We start from the raw sequence: 15,000 nt of genomic DNA, 5'->3' as shown, positions 1-15,000 counted from the left end.
TCCAGCCCCTTCTCCCTCTCTCTCTCTTTCCAACTGTCTCCCTCTCCGTAATCACATATAATCTTTCTTAACAATTATTCTATAAATATGTTCGGTTTATTGATTCACAGATTATTCCAGGAAAACACACAAAAAAAGAAAAAAGAGGAAAATTTGTCTTTGATTTCCAGTACCGGATGTTGTGTAAAAAAATGAAAGATATTAAACATTATTTTCTTTTCTTTTTACACAACATCCGGTAGCTTGATCTCTACAATAGACGGAGCTTCGAATAAAATTATTTCATACCAAGAAATTAGCAATCGTCTATTTTAGATGAATTTATTGGATTCAAAAGACAGCTTCTTTTTCTTTTTTTCTTTTCTTTTTTGTATTCCTAGAATAATCTGCGAAGGAATAAAACGAAAATGTGGATAGAATAACTGGAAAGAGAGATTATATGTGATGGAAAGAGGGAGAGAGGGAGAAGGGCAGAGAAGGGGGGAGAAGGGGGGAGAAGGGGGGAGGAAGGGGGGAGAAGGGGGCAGAAGGGGGTAGAGAGGAGAAGGGGAGGAGAAGGGGGAGAAGAGAGAGAGAGAGAGAGAGAGAGAGAGAGAGAGAGAGAGAGAGACAGAGAGAGAGAGAGAGAGAGAGAGAGAGAGAGAGAAAGAGAGAAAGAGAGAGAGAGAGACAGACAGACAGACAGAGAAAGAGAGAGAGAGAGAGAGAGAGAGAGAGAGAGAGCGAGCGAGACAGACAGACAGAGACAGAGAGAGAGAGAGAGAGAGAGAGAGAGAGAGAGAGAGAGGGAGAAGGGGCTGGAGAGAGAGATAATAATCATTTTCCATTCCTTCATCTCAAGTATCGTCTTCTCCTCTTTCTCTTATTCTTTTCTATTTCATCTCTTCCTTCTCCTTGTTCTGTACCTGAAAAAAGAAGGAAAAATCAGAGACCGAGAGAGGAATAGACAGAGAAGGGAAGAGAGAGAGAGAGAGAGAGAGAGAGAGGGAGAGAGAGAGAGAGAGAGAGAGAGAGAGAGAGAGAGAGAGAGAGAGAGAGAGAGAGAGAGCAGAGAGAGACAGACAGACATGACAGACAGACAGACAGAAAGAGAGAGAGAGAAAGACAAACAGAGAAAGAGAGAGGAGAAGAGAGGAAGAGAGAGAGAGAGAGAGAGAGAGAGAGAGAGAGAGAGAGAGAGAGAGACAGACAGACAGACAGACAGACAGACAGATACAGAGACAAAGAGAGAGAGACAGACAGATACACACACACACACAGAGAGAGAGAGAGAGAGAGAGAGAGAGAGAGAGAGAGAGAGAGAGAGAGATAGACAAACACACACACACACACACACACACACAGAGAGAGAGAGAGAGAGAGAGAGAGAGAGAGAGAGAGAGAGAGAGAGAGAGAGAGAGAGAGAGAGCGTGAGCTTACAGACAAGAGAGAGGAAGGGAGAGAGAGAAAGAGAAAGAGAGAAAGAGAAAGAGAGAAAGAGAGAGATGACACAGTGAAAAATTAAAAAATAATAATATAATGATATTGCAAGATCAGTACCAATATTCATTATGATGATAACAACGATGGTAAGGATAACAATGATGATAATTATTATCATTATTACCATTATTGGCAGAACCTTTATTATTATTATAATAATAATAATTATCATTATTATTATTATTATTATTATTATTATTATTATTATTATTATTACCATTATTATTATTATTATCATTATTATTATTATTATTATTATTATTATTATTATTATTATTATTATTATTATTATTATCATTATGATTATCATTATTATCATTATTATTTTTATTATCATTAACATAATCTTTACTATAGTAATCATTATCATTATCATTTTCATCTTTTTCATTTTTATTATTGTTATCATTTTTAATATCAACAACATTAACATTATTATCATTATCGATATCAATATTATTAATTTTATCATTATCATTATTATCATTGCTATTATTAATATGGTCATGATGATTATCATCATATCAGTATTATCATATCATTATATTCTAATTTTATTATATCGCTGATAGTATCATTATCATTATTACATAATAACAGTTATGATAACAGAAATAATGATGATAATAATAATGATGACAATAATAATAATAACAACAACAAAAACAACAATAACAACAACAAAACAACAGCAATAGTAATAATAATAATAATAATAATAATAATAATAATAATAATAATAATAATAATAATAATAATAATAATAATAATAACAATAATAATAATAATAATAATAATAATAACAATAACAGCAACAAAAATAATGATAATAATAACACCAACAATACAAATAACAATGACAATAACAAACATAAACAAGGACAATAGCAGATGACGATGACAAGGATGCCGACGATAACGATGATAATGATGCTCTTCTTGATGCAAATTATGATGCAAATTCGAAACCGCCCACGACTCTCTCCTTAAGATCTACCGTAGGCCTATCTATTTAAGAAATCTACTTACCCTTATCCTAAAAATATCCCTAATCTACATCCACGTACTTTAATCTACTCAAAACTGTCAAAGCTTTACACTAACTCTCCCTTGACTAGCACTTCGACTGTTTTCCTTTGAGTGTGTGTGTGTGTGTGTGTGTGTGTGTGTGTGTGTGTGTGTGTGTGTGCGTGCGTGCGTGTGTGTGTGTGTGTGAGTGTGTGTGTGTGTGTGTGTGTGTGTGTGTGTGTGTGTGTGTGTGTGTGTGTGTGTGTGTGTGTGTGTGTGTGTGTGTGTGTGTGTGTGTGTGTGTGCGTGTGTGTGTGTGTAGGGGTCAAAGTACCCTATTTGACTCTTCCCTCCCCCTTCCCCCTCCCCCTTCCCCCTCCCCCTTCCCCCTCCTCTGTTTAAAACTACGCTAATGGTTTACTGTATTCCTATGCTACAAATTCCCCAAATTTGAATACTTTTTTTTCCTTTTTTTTTTAGATAATAACATGGGAATACAAATGATATCTTTGTTTCGCAAATCCACTTTCAGTTCCCTGCTGCCACTGAATGCCTAATTAATGTTTAATTAAGGTTTGATTAAGGCTTAATTGGATATGTGCACGAGTGTTTAATCAGTCTCCAATTGTCTGTCTGTCAGTAAGCCTAATCTTGGCGGCAACCATAACTTTTTTAACCAAAGAATGACAAAATGGGAATAAACATTTTTTTTTCCTTCTCTCTAGCTCTCTCTCTTCTCCTTCGCTTCCTTCCCTCCTCTCCTATTCCTCTCCCTTCCTTCCTCCTCCCTTTTTATTTATTTTTTCCGCGTTTCCTCCTCCGTCTTCCTTCCCTTTCACTTCTCCCCTCAACCCTCCTTCTTTCTCTCCTCCCTCATTCCCTATTTCTCTCCTTTCTTCCCACTCCCTCTCCATCCATCCTTTCTTTACATCCCCCTCTTCCTCCTTCCCTCCCTCTCTCATTCTCTTTCACCTTCTCTCCCTCCTTCCCTCCCTCTCTCCCTTTCACTCCTTCCTTTCCTCCCTCCCTTCCAATCTCCCTCTCTTTCCCTCCCTTCCTCCCTCTCTTCCCCTCTCCCTTCGTTTCCCTCTCCCTCCCTCTCCCTTCCTTTCTCCCTCCATCCTTCCCACCATCTCTTTCTCTTCCTCCCACTCTTCCCTCTATCCCTCCCTCCCACCCACCCTCTCCCTCCCTCTTCATTCTTTTCTCCCTCCCTCCCTATCCCTTCCTTTTCCTCTCCATCCTTCCCACCATCTACCTCCTTTCCTCCCTCTCTTCCCTCTATCCTTCCGTCCCTCTCTTCCCTCTATCCTTTCGTCCCTCTCGCTTCCTTTCTTCCTCCATCCTTCCTACCCTCTCCTTCCCTCCTTCCCACCATCTCTCTCTCTTCCTCCCTCTCCTTACCTTTCTCCCTCCCTCCTTCTCTTCCCTCCCTCTCCCTCCCTCTCAACCACCCTCTCCCTCCCTCTCCCTCTCTTTCCTTCCCTCTTCCTTCCTTTCTCCCTCCCTCCTCTTCCCTCCCACCCTCTCCCTCCCTCTCACCTACCCTCTCCCTCCCTCTCCTTCCCTCCCTCTCACCCACCCTCTCCATCCCTCCCTTTCCCTTCCTTTCTCCCTCCAGACTCTTCCCTCCCACCCTCTCACCCACCCTCTCCCTCTCTTCCCTCTATCCTTCCCTCCTTCTCTCCCTCTCACCCACCCTCTCCCTCCCTCTCCCTTTCTTCCCGCTCCCTTCCTTTCTCCCTCCATCCTCTTCCCTCCCTCTCACCCACCCTCTCCCACCCTCTCCCTCCCTTCCCTCTATCCTTCCCTCTCTTCCCTCTATCCCTCCCTCTCCCTCCCTTCCCTCTCTTCCCTCTATCCCTCTCCCTTCCTTTCTCCCTCTCCCTTCCTTTCTCCCTCCCTCCCTCTCCCTCCCTTCTTACCCACCGCGAGATCGATTTCGTTGAATTGCCAAGTCCATTTCGCTGAGGAGACGATGGGTCTGGCATCCTGGAGAGGTCCTGTGCCCGGTACATAGTAGGTTTGAGTTGCATTGCAGGTCTTGTGTTGCAAGTTGCTGTAGTTGCGGAAGTAGGTCTTGACTTTGCGCGCGATCTGGGGGGATAGAGAATGTGTATCTGTTATTGTGATCATTATTAGTAGTAGGAGTATGATTATTATTATCATTTAAAAGTGTTCTGTCGTTGTTTATCAATGTTCTTTATCGACACTGCACCCCCATCCTTTCACCTGCACCCGTCCTGAAACTTCCACCCCCACCCCCACCACCACCTCCTCCTCATCTTTCCCTTCCTCTTCCTCCTCCTCCTTTTCTTCTTCTTCATCCTCCTCCTTCTCCTTCCCCTCCTCCACCTCCTCCACCCAAACTCACCTCCTCCTCCTCCTCCCCCTCCATCCTCCATCCACCTCCACCATCCTCCATCCACCTCCTCCTCCTCCACCATCCTCCCCCCCAACCTCACCTCCACCATCCTCCATCCACCTCCACATCCTCCATCCACCTCCCCCTCCATCCTCCATCCACCTCCATCCTCCACCCAACCTCACCTCCACCATCCTCCATCCGCCTCCACCTCCTCCACCCAACCTCTCCTCCACCTCCACCTCCTCCCCCCAACCTCTCCTCCACCTCCACCTCCTCCACCTCCTCCTTCTCCTCCCAACCTCACCTCCTGCACGCCACGCCCCTCGCCCCACAGCCAGCAGAGTTTGCCAAACATGGAGTAAGGGCCACAACCTTCCCCGTACTGAAGGTGTCGGCACAGTGCCACCTCCTCCATATTCATGGCACTCTTTGGCACTCCTTTTTCTCCTTCTGTTCCTTCTTCTTCCTTTGTTTCTCCTGCGTTTCTTTCTCCTTTTCCTTCTTCGTTTGCTTCTGTTTCTTCTCGTGTTTTTCCTTTTCCTAATCTTCCTTCTTCTTCTTCCTCTTCTTCGTGGTTCTCCTTCTTCGTTTTCTTTTCGTGTTCGCGGAGAATATCAGCGAGAGAAGGTAGAGCGAGGCTGTGGGAAAAGGAGAGAGAAGAATAACAAGAAGAGGGGATTAAAGAGGGTGAATCATCATTATTATTATTATTATTATTATTATCAATATTATCATTATTATTATAATAATAATTATTATTATTATCAATATTATCATTGTTATTGTTATTATCATTATTATTATTATTATTATTATCATTATCATATTGTCATCATCATCATCATTAGCATCGTTACCATTAACACTGTCTTTATCATTATCATCATCATTATTGTTGTAATAGTTCTGTTATCGTTATTATTGCTATTATCATCATCATTATTATTATCATTCCCATTATAATTGTCATCATTATCATTATTGTAAGCAATATAAAGAGCCACACTGAAAAATCGAGATATACCACCAAAGGTGTCAGTGCAGGTCAAGATACAGGTAAGAAAGTATGAGAAGATGGAAAGTCAGCTAATTACGTCAGAAAAACATGTTAGCTAATCTTTTAAACTTATCAAGAGTCGGAAAAGTTATAATCTCTGAAGGTAATCTCTTCCAAAGTCTACAAAATAGCAGTAAAAAAGCATCTACAAAACTGACTTGTAGACGATCGACTTACATCAAATGCCATCGAATTGAGGGATATAGACTTCAAACTCTTGTAGGTTGATAAAAATCTGGTGAAATTATCGCTTACAATCTTAAATGAGACTGAAAGAGCCCCAATAACCCTACGATGTCCAATGTCCAAATTTAAGTCAGACAGGAGAAATTTAATGGAATTAAAAAGAAGATCAAGCAGTCTTAAATGTGATTCTGCAGTAGATAAGCACACAGGAGAACAATACTCAAAATGAGGCAGAACAAAAGAAAAAAAAAACATCTAGCACAGTGTTTTATATAGGATAATGCAAATAATATAATAAATATGAGTGTTGGTCAATAAATTCCAATTTAATACACGAATAAAAAAGATGATTCATAGAACACGTGACGTTTCTGTTTGTGTGTGTGTGTGTGTGTGTGTGTGTATGTGTGTGTGTGTGTGTGTGTGTGTGTGTGTGTGTGTGTGTGTGTGTGTGTGTGTGTGTGTGTGTGTGTGCTGTGTGCGTGTGCGTGTGCGTGTGCGCACGCGCGCGCGCGTGTGTGTGTGTGTGTGTGTGCGTGTGCGTGTGTATGTGTATACGTGTTCCCTATTTGTTCACGTACCCTTATGAATCTACGTTGCGTACCCCAGTTTGGACAACGCTGGTCTAGAATTTCCGAATGATGCCGAAATAAGATGAAACTGCTCGAAACTATCATATTATTATAAACTATTATATATTATTATATATTTTATATTATATATTATATATTATATATTAGAAACTATTATATATTATAAGAAACTATTATATTCCTAATAAGCAACTCAAATGTGAACTTTGGATCAGAGGTTACAGCTGAGAGCTTCAGGTTGGCCGTTGTATTGAGACTCCGTTGATCAGCTGAGGCAAATGCGCCCGTTGCTACGATCATTTGCATTATCGTTATCTTATCGTTATCTTTCCACCTCCTCCACCTTCACCTTTCCACCTCTTCCACATTCACCTCCACCTTTCCACCTCCTCCTCCACCTCAACCTCCACCTTTCATCTTCCTCCTCGACCTTTCCACCTCCTCCACCTCAACCTCCACCTTTCCACCTCCTCCACATTCACCTCCATCTTTCCACCTCCTCCACATTCACCTCCACCTTTCCACCTCTTCCACATTCACCTCCACCTTTCCACCTCCCCCTCCACCTTTTCACCTCTTCCACCTCTTCCACCTTTCCACCTTTCCTCCACCTCCACTTCCACCTTTCATCTTCCTCCTCCACCTTTCCACCTCCTTCCCCTCCACCTTCACCTTTCATCTTCCTCCTTCTCCACCTCCACCTCCACCTTTCCACCACCTTCACACCTCCTTCACCTCTCTTCCTCCACCTCCACTTTTCCTCCACCTCCACCTGTCTTCCTCCACCTCCACCTTTCCTCCACCTCCACCTGTCTTCCTCCACCTCCACCTTTCCTCCACCTCCACCTGTCTTCCTCCACCTCCACCTGTCTTCCTCCACCTCCACCTTTCCTCCACCTCCACCTGTCTTCCTCCCCCTCCACCTCTCTTCCTCCACCTACACCTTTCCTCCACCTCCACCTGTCTTCCTCCACCTCCACCTCCATCTTTCCTACACCTCCACCTGTCTTCCTCCACCTCCACCTTTCCTCCACCTCCACTCCACCTTTCACACCTCCTTCACCTTTCATCCTCCCCCCCACCTTTCCTCCACCTCCACCTCCACCTGTCTTCCTCCCCCTCCACCTTTCCTCCACCTCCACCTGTCTTCCTCCACCTTTCCTCCACCTCCACCTCTCTTCCTCCACCTCCACCTGTCTTCCTCCCCCTCCACCTCCACCTTTCCTCCACCTCCACCTGTCTTCCTCCACCTTTCCTCCCCCTCCACCTTTCCTCCACCTCCACTTCTCTTCCTCCACCTCCACCTGTCTTCCTCCACCTCCACCTTTGCACCACCTCCACCTGTCTTCCTCCACCTCCACCTGTCTTCCTCCCCCTCCACCTCTCTTCCTCCACCTACACCTTTCCTCCACCTCTACCTGTCTTCCTCCACCTCCACCTCCACCTCCACCTCCACCTTTCCTCCACCTCCACCTATCCACCTCCACCTCTCCACCTCCTGCCTCACCTGTGCGCGGCTTTCTCGACCGCCTCCTTGACCACTGCTTCCGGGAATCTCCCAACCAGGTTCACATCCCCTGAAAAATGACCGAATTTGACCCATTTCCCGCTCGCCAAGAGGTCACAGTCGGCCGAGGTCAAGACGAGGAGGTGGTCAGAGGAATCTTCTTTGGCTTCTTCTATCTCTTTTTCTTTTTCTTCGTCTCCTTTTTCTTTTCCTTTCTCTTCTTTTTCTTCTTTCGAGGCCTGGTTGATAAAAGAAGGTGTTTAGGATGGGGATACATGGAAGAATGCAAGAATAAACGGTGGATGGAAGAATAGATGATAACGCTTTAGAGTGAGATAACTGGAGGATTATTACTTCCAATGAAAGAAATAGTAGGAAAAAAAACTGCTTAGAAAGATAAAAAAAAAAAATAATATATATATATATATATATATATATATATATATATATATATATATATATATATATATATATATACTGAATTTTTAAAAATGACGTTTCGAACATGTCTTACTCCTCATCTGACTCTGCAACCGAGAACCTGTTGAGCCTATGTTCATTTATCTATATATTTATCTTTCTATTCAACTATCTATTTATCTATCTATCTATTTATTTATCTATTTATACCTATCATTTATTTATCTATTTATCTATATATTCTTTTGTCTATCTGTTAATTTATTTATCTATATATCCACCTATTTATCTATATCTTCATTTATTTATTTGTATGTCCACCTATCTATCTATCTATCTCCCCTATCTATCTATCCTCCTCCTAGCACACGTTCCTCCACCTCCACCTCTCTTCCTCCACGCTTATCATATATTAAAGATGGCCAATCTGTAATCCGGAATCCGACATTGGACGGACAATGCAAAGAGAGGATAGAATGACATCTTTCCCGGGATAGCCTTCTCCTGTCATATGCCTTGTGTTGACAGACTGGAGTCGGCAAACAAGGGAATTACAGGATGTAGATTCGATGTATATTTGGATGTTGTTGCTGTATATTCCTAATGTAGGATGTTGTTGTATACGGGGGACAGATAGAATTGTATGTAAGGTGGGATAACCCAGAGGAATGCGTGAATAAGAATGGAAGATAAATCTGTTTGTAGGGTGGGATAACCCAGAGAAATGCGTAGACAAGAAAGGAAGATAACTGTATGTAGGGTGGGATAACCCAGAGAAATGCGTACACAAGAATGGGAGATAACTGTATGTAGGGTGGGATAACCCAGAGGAATGCGTAGACAAGAAAGGAAGATAACTGTATGTAGGGTGGGAGGAATGTGTAGACGAGAATGAAAGATAACTGTATGTAGGGTGAGATAATCCAGAGGAATGTGTACATCATATGGAAGATAAGAATGGATACGTAAATATGAAGATAGGTATATAGGATAATATAGAACTGGCAAAATGACACATAGAATAGTAAAGGTAAATAAAATCGATATTAAAAATAGACGGGTTGTAGCAACAGGAGAATGAAAAGGGGAAGGAGAGAGAGAGAGCGATAAAATGGGGTTTAGGGAAAGGGGGATGAAGAGGGAGGGAGATTAAGGAGTCCTCTCGAGAAGTAGAGTGAGGAATTTTCGGTCCTCTTGAGATCGGGGGATGAAGGGGGGGTGGGGGTGGGGGGGAGTGAGGGAGATTAGGAAAGCTTATCGAAGAACGGAAGAAGGAGGGTGGGAGGAGGAGGGGGGAGTAGAGGAGAGGAGGAGGAGGGAGGGAGGAGGACGGGAAAGGGGAGGGGGAGGAGGAGGAAAAGGAGGGAGGGAGGAAGGGGAGGAGGAGGGAGGAGATGGGAGGAAGGAGGAGGAGCAGGGGGAGGGCGAGGAGGAGAAAGAGGGTGAAGGAGGAGAAGGGAAGAAAGAGGAGGAGGAGGAGAAGGAAGGGAGGAAGGAGGAGAAGGGAGGGAGAAGGAGGGGGATGAAAAGGGAGGAGGAGGAGAAGGAAAGGAGGAGGAGGAGAAGAAGGAGAGAATAGGAAGAGGAGGAGAAGGAGAGAGGGAAGGAGGATGAGGAGAAAAAATGAGGAGGAGGAGAAAGAGGGAGGAGGTGGCAGAGAAGAAGGAGGGAGGAGGATGAGGAGAAAGAGGAGAGAGAGGGCGAGGAGGAAAGGGGAAGCAATCAGGCCATTTTCGATAATGGGAAAAGAAGAAAAAGAATAAGAGAGACAGAGAGTGAGGAGAACAAAAAGGAAATCTATTTTTCTGTCTTACTTAGAAAATATCCTAGATTAAGCATGGGACGAGCCCCCGATGGCGGCGTCTCGGCACAAGATAATGCTACGCAGACTTAGGTTCGATTAGATTCGTACTTATTACCCGAAAATGGAATCTATGTGTGCCGTACGTATATCTGTGCCGTACGCATATGTATGCCGCACGCATGAGTGCCGTACGCCTAAACTTGAAATCGGATACGGCCTTAAGGAAAAGCTCGCATTGGAATCGCCATTTCTTTGCAGAATGCAAAAAATATCTATCTATTTATCTACCTATCTATCTATCTATCTATCTATCTATCTATCTATCTATCTATCTATCTATCTATATATATATATATATATATATATATATATATATAGAGAGAGAGAGAGAGAGAGAGAGAGAGAGAGAGACAGAGAGAGAGACAGAGACAGAGAGACAGAAAGAGAGAGAGAGAGAGACAGACAGACAAACAGACAGGCAGACAGACAGACAGACAAAGAGAGAAGAGAAGAGAAAGAGAGAGAATATCAGAAAATATCGGGAATCACTTACCTTAAACCCCATTAATTAAGCAGAATTAATCAAGCGACGCACCGTTCCCCCTCATTAGCCTAATTAAGAAACTAAGGAGGTACTTACCCCCCCCCCCCTATATCACTCCTCCCACCCCATACAGACATATCTTGATAAAAGTACGAAGTAAAAAAATCGTATTAAACGTATAAATTAGTAATGTAGATAAATTTGATTGTACCAACGTGTCAACATATTATCCAATAGATAGATAGACAGATATGTAGATAGATAGACAGATAGATGGGCAGGCAGATAGGTAGATAAAGTATTTATGCATTATTCCATAGATAGATAAATAGACAGGCGAATGGATAGATAGATACATACGTAGATAGATAGATAGGTAGATAAAGTGCCAAGGCAATATTTGATAGATAAATAAACAGATGGATGGTTAGATAGATAAATGGATAGATAGATAAAGAACACTATATGATTGTATCAATGCAGATAGACATATCGATAGATAAATAGACCGATGGATGGATAGATAGATAGATAGGTAGATAGGATACGGCTAAATAGATAGATGAATATAAAATTAGATAGACAGATGACCAGGCAGAATAGATAGATAGACAAACAGATAGGTAGGTAGATAGATGGATGAATATATAATTAGATAGATAAACAGATACATAGTCAGAGATATGACAGACAGACTAACATAGCGATCGACTGATAGATAGATAGGTTTATGTATCTATTCTACATATCTCAGGCCACATACCCGGACATACATGGAATACAAGAAACACATAGAGGTGAAGGTTTACTCATATGTATCCTCATTACTCTCATAAATCACTGGATACATATCTGGCCATAAATCAGGGGATACATACCAAGCGATGGATAAAAAATACACAATTGGCCCAAAACCTGAAGATACATACAAGGCCACCAATCCTAAGATACACATACCTGGCTACAAATCACGGGATACACACCTGACACGGGATACATTCCAAGCCATAAATCATACGGTACATAAATAGCCACAAATCACCTGGCTTATAAATCACAAGATACATACCTGGCCACAAATCACGGGACACATACCTGGCCACAAATCAAAACATTTACAGAGATACACACCTGGCCACAAATCACAAGATACATACCTGGCCACAAACCACATGATACACACCTGGCCATAAACCCCAAGATACATACCTGGCCACCAATTGCGGGCCACATACCTGGGCGTAGAGAAAGGCGAAGGACATCTTGAGTCTCGACAAAAGATCTCGGAGCGAGGCAGCGTCCGGCTTGACTTGGCTTGCAGTTTCAAGGGCGGCTTGCATCGCCCGAACAGACCCGCTCAAGTCAGCGGTGGTGTGCCGGCTTTTTTACAGAGAAAATTGGATTAAATAATTAGCTAACCAACGCAAGATACAAAATTATTATCTACATATCCACTCAAATCATCTTACAGGATTAAATCACACTAAAATAAACACGAAGGATTCATATATTCCAAATCTACTGTGATCACACTCAACTGAAAACTACAACGAACGATATCGATTTACAAAAACTTTGAGACAACACTGACGAGGGAAATGACATGAATTCGCTCTCATTATCATCCTCATCTTCACAATTACCTTCCCATTTCCTTCGCTAGGGCCTCTGCCAGAGCAAGATGGCGCGTCGACTCGCCTGCGCCATGTAAACAAAGCGTTCGAACCAGGAGTCGACACAGGTCACGATTCTCATTAGGCACGTAATCCTCCTGGCCCACTATCCGTCTTATGTCTGACAATACCTTTTGTTTTTTTGGCGGGAGAAAGGGATAAGGTGGTTTAGAGCGCGTGTGCTTATTGTAAAGTGGTTGTTGATTTGTTTTTTAAATGGTTTTGATTCAATTCTTTTAGATATTCATTTTGTTTGTATTTATTTATATTTTTTTATTTATTTATTTTTTTTAGGTACGCAATCCCCCTGGCTCAACGTATGTCTAGGAATAAGATCTTTTTATTTGAGATGGATAGGTGTGAGTAATGGAAGAGAAATTGTAATATATATATATTCTAATTTTTTTCTTCTTGACAAATAGGGTCTTTTGTTGTTGTAATTATTATCATTTTTTGAGGGGGGGGGGGGAAGACTTTTTTCGCTTTAAATGTATAAATAATGGTGCATATCGGTAAATGATGCGTTATAGTTGTAAGTAAAGTATATGAGAAAATATAATACGGTTTCACAGCCCCTTTTCCCTTTTCTTCGAATCTTAATCCGTTAGGTACGCCACGGGCAAATGAACAACAAAGATGATAACAATCCTACTAGTATACAAATGAATGATAAACCAGATTCTCTTTTCTTCTTTTCTTTTTGTCTTCATTGTTTTTTATTAGGACTTCATGTAGGTGTGTAGGTGTGAGGGTTGGTGGTTGTGTGTGTGTGTGTGTGTCTGTTCGCGTACGTGTCCGTGTGAAGATAGAGATAGTGTGCGTGTGAGAGACAGACACAAAGACAGATAGAGACAGATAGATAGACAGTGAATAAATGAGTATGAGTGTATATATATATATAGATATATATATATATATATATGTATATATGTATATATTATATATATATGTATATATATATATATATATATATATATATATATATATATAAAATGTTAAGAAGTGATCAATTCTGAAGACCATTGATTATTTTTTGCTTGGTTGTTTAGAGGACATTTCGTTATTCTATAATAATTCGTGTGTATTAAACTTTCTTCTTAACATTACACGTATAAACACGTTCAGACTTGCTGATTGGTCGAAGCTGTTTAAATTCTCGCCTTCGTAGTCTTGAACCCCGTCAACATCGGTTCGAATCACCGTCTGCATGACTTCGAATCACCGTCTGCATGACTTCGAATCACCGTCTGCGTGGCTTCGAATCACCGTCTGCATGGCTTCGAATCACCGTCTGCGTGGCTTCGAATCACCGTCTGCATGGCTTCCAATCACCGTCTGCGTGGCTTCGAATCCCCGTCTACATGGCTTCGAATCACCGTCTGCATGGCTTCGAATCACCATCTTCATGGCTTCGAATCACCATCTTCATGGCTTCGAATCACCATCTGCATGGCTTCGAATCACCGTCTGCGTGGCTTCGAATCACTATCTTCATGGCTTCGAATCACCGTCTGCATGGCTTCGAATCACCGTCTGCATGGCTTCGAATCACCGTCTGCATGGCTTCGAATCACCGTCTGCATGGCTTCGAATCACCGTCTGCGTGGCTTCGAATCCCCATCTTCATGGCTTCGAATCACCATCTTCATGGCTTCGAATCACCATCTGCATGTCTTCGAATCACCATCTGCATGGCTTCGAATCACCATCTTCATGCATTCGAATCACCGTCTGCATGGCTTCGAATCACCGTCTGCATGGCTTCGAATCACCGTCTGCATGGCTTCGAATCACCGTCTGCGTGGCTTCGAATCACCGTCTGCATGGCTTCGAATCACCGTCTGCATGGCTTCGAATCACCGTCTGCATGGCTTCGAATCACCGTCTGCGTGGCTTCGAATCACCGTCTGCATGGCTTCGAATCACCGTCTGCGTGGCTTCGAATCACCGTCTGCATGGCTTCGAATCACCGTGTGCATGGCTTCGAATCACCGTCAGCATGGCTTCGAATCACCGTCTGCGTGGCTTCGAATCACCGTCTGCATGGCTTCGAATCACCATCTGCATGGCTTCGAATCACCGTCTGCACGGCTTCGAATCACCGTCTGCGTGGCTTCGAATCACCGTCTGCATGGCTTCGAATCACCGTCTGCGTGGCTTCGAATCACCGTCTGCATGGCTTCGAATCACCGTCTGCGTGGCTTCGAATCCCCGTCTACATGGCTTCGAATCACCGTCTACATGACTTCGAATCACCGTCTGCATGGCTTCGAATCACCATCTTCATGGCTTCGAATCACCATCTGCATGGCTTCGAATCACCGTCTGCATGGCTTCGAATCACCATCTTCATGGCTT

At 42.7% G+C, this 15,000-nt stretch overlaps 1 protein-coding gene across 2 annotated transcripts in view; it reads right to left on the bottom strand.

Moving 5' to 3' along the window:
• Positions 1-768: 768 nt before the first annotated feature.
• The window catches only part of LOC113802814 (glutamine-dependent NAD(+) synthetase), a 43,582-nt gene continuing 29,350 nt past the window's right edge, over positions 769-15,000 (bottom strand). For both annotated transcript variants that reach the window (XM_070117519.1, XM_070117518.1), the window contains exons 9-14: positions 12,613-12,773; positions 12,205-12,349; positions 8,202-8,440; positions 5,163-5,496; positions 4,420-4,587; positions 769-905 (exon numbers count right to left, since the gene is read on the bottom strand). In XM_070117519.1, coding sequence (XP_069973620.1) covers positions 873-905; positions 4,420-4,587; positions 5,163-5,496; positions 8,202-8,440; positions 12,205-12,349; positions 12,613-12,773 — 1,080 coding nt within the window. In that variant the 3' untranslated portion in view covers positions 769-872. The remainder of the gene's footprint in view (positions 906-4,419; positions 4,588-5,162; positions 5,497-8,201; positions 8,441-12,204; positions 12,350-12,612; positions 12,774-15,000) is intronic.

This window comes from Penaeus vannamei, chromosome 40 (genome assembly GCF_042767895.1).
Source record: "Penaeus vannamei isolate JL-2024 chromosome 40, ASM4276789v1, whole genome shotgun sequence".
In the NCBI taxonomy this organism is placed as follows: domain Eukaryota; kingdom Metazoa; phylum Arthropoda; class Malacostraca; order Decapoda; family Penaeidae; genus Penaeus; species Penaeus vannamei.
Note: the sequence above shows the minus strand (reverse complement) of the source record. Positions and strands in the feature narration are given on the sequence as shown.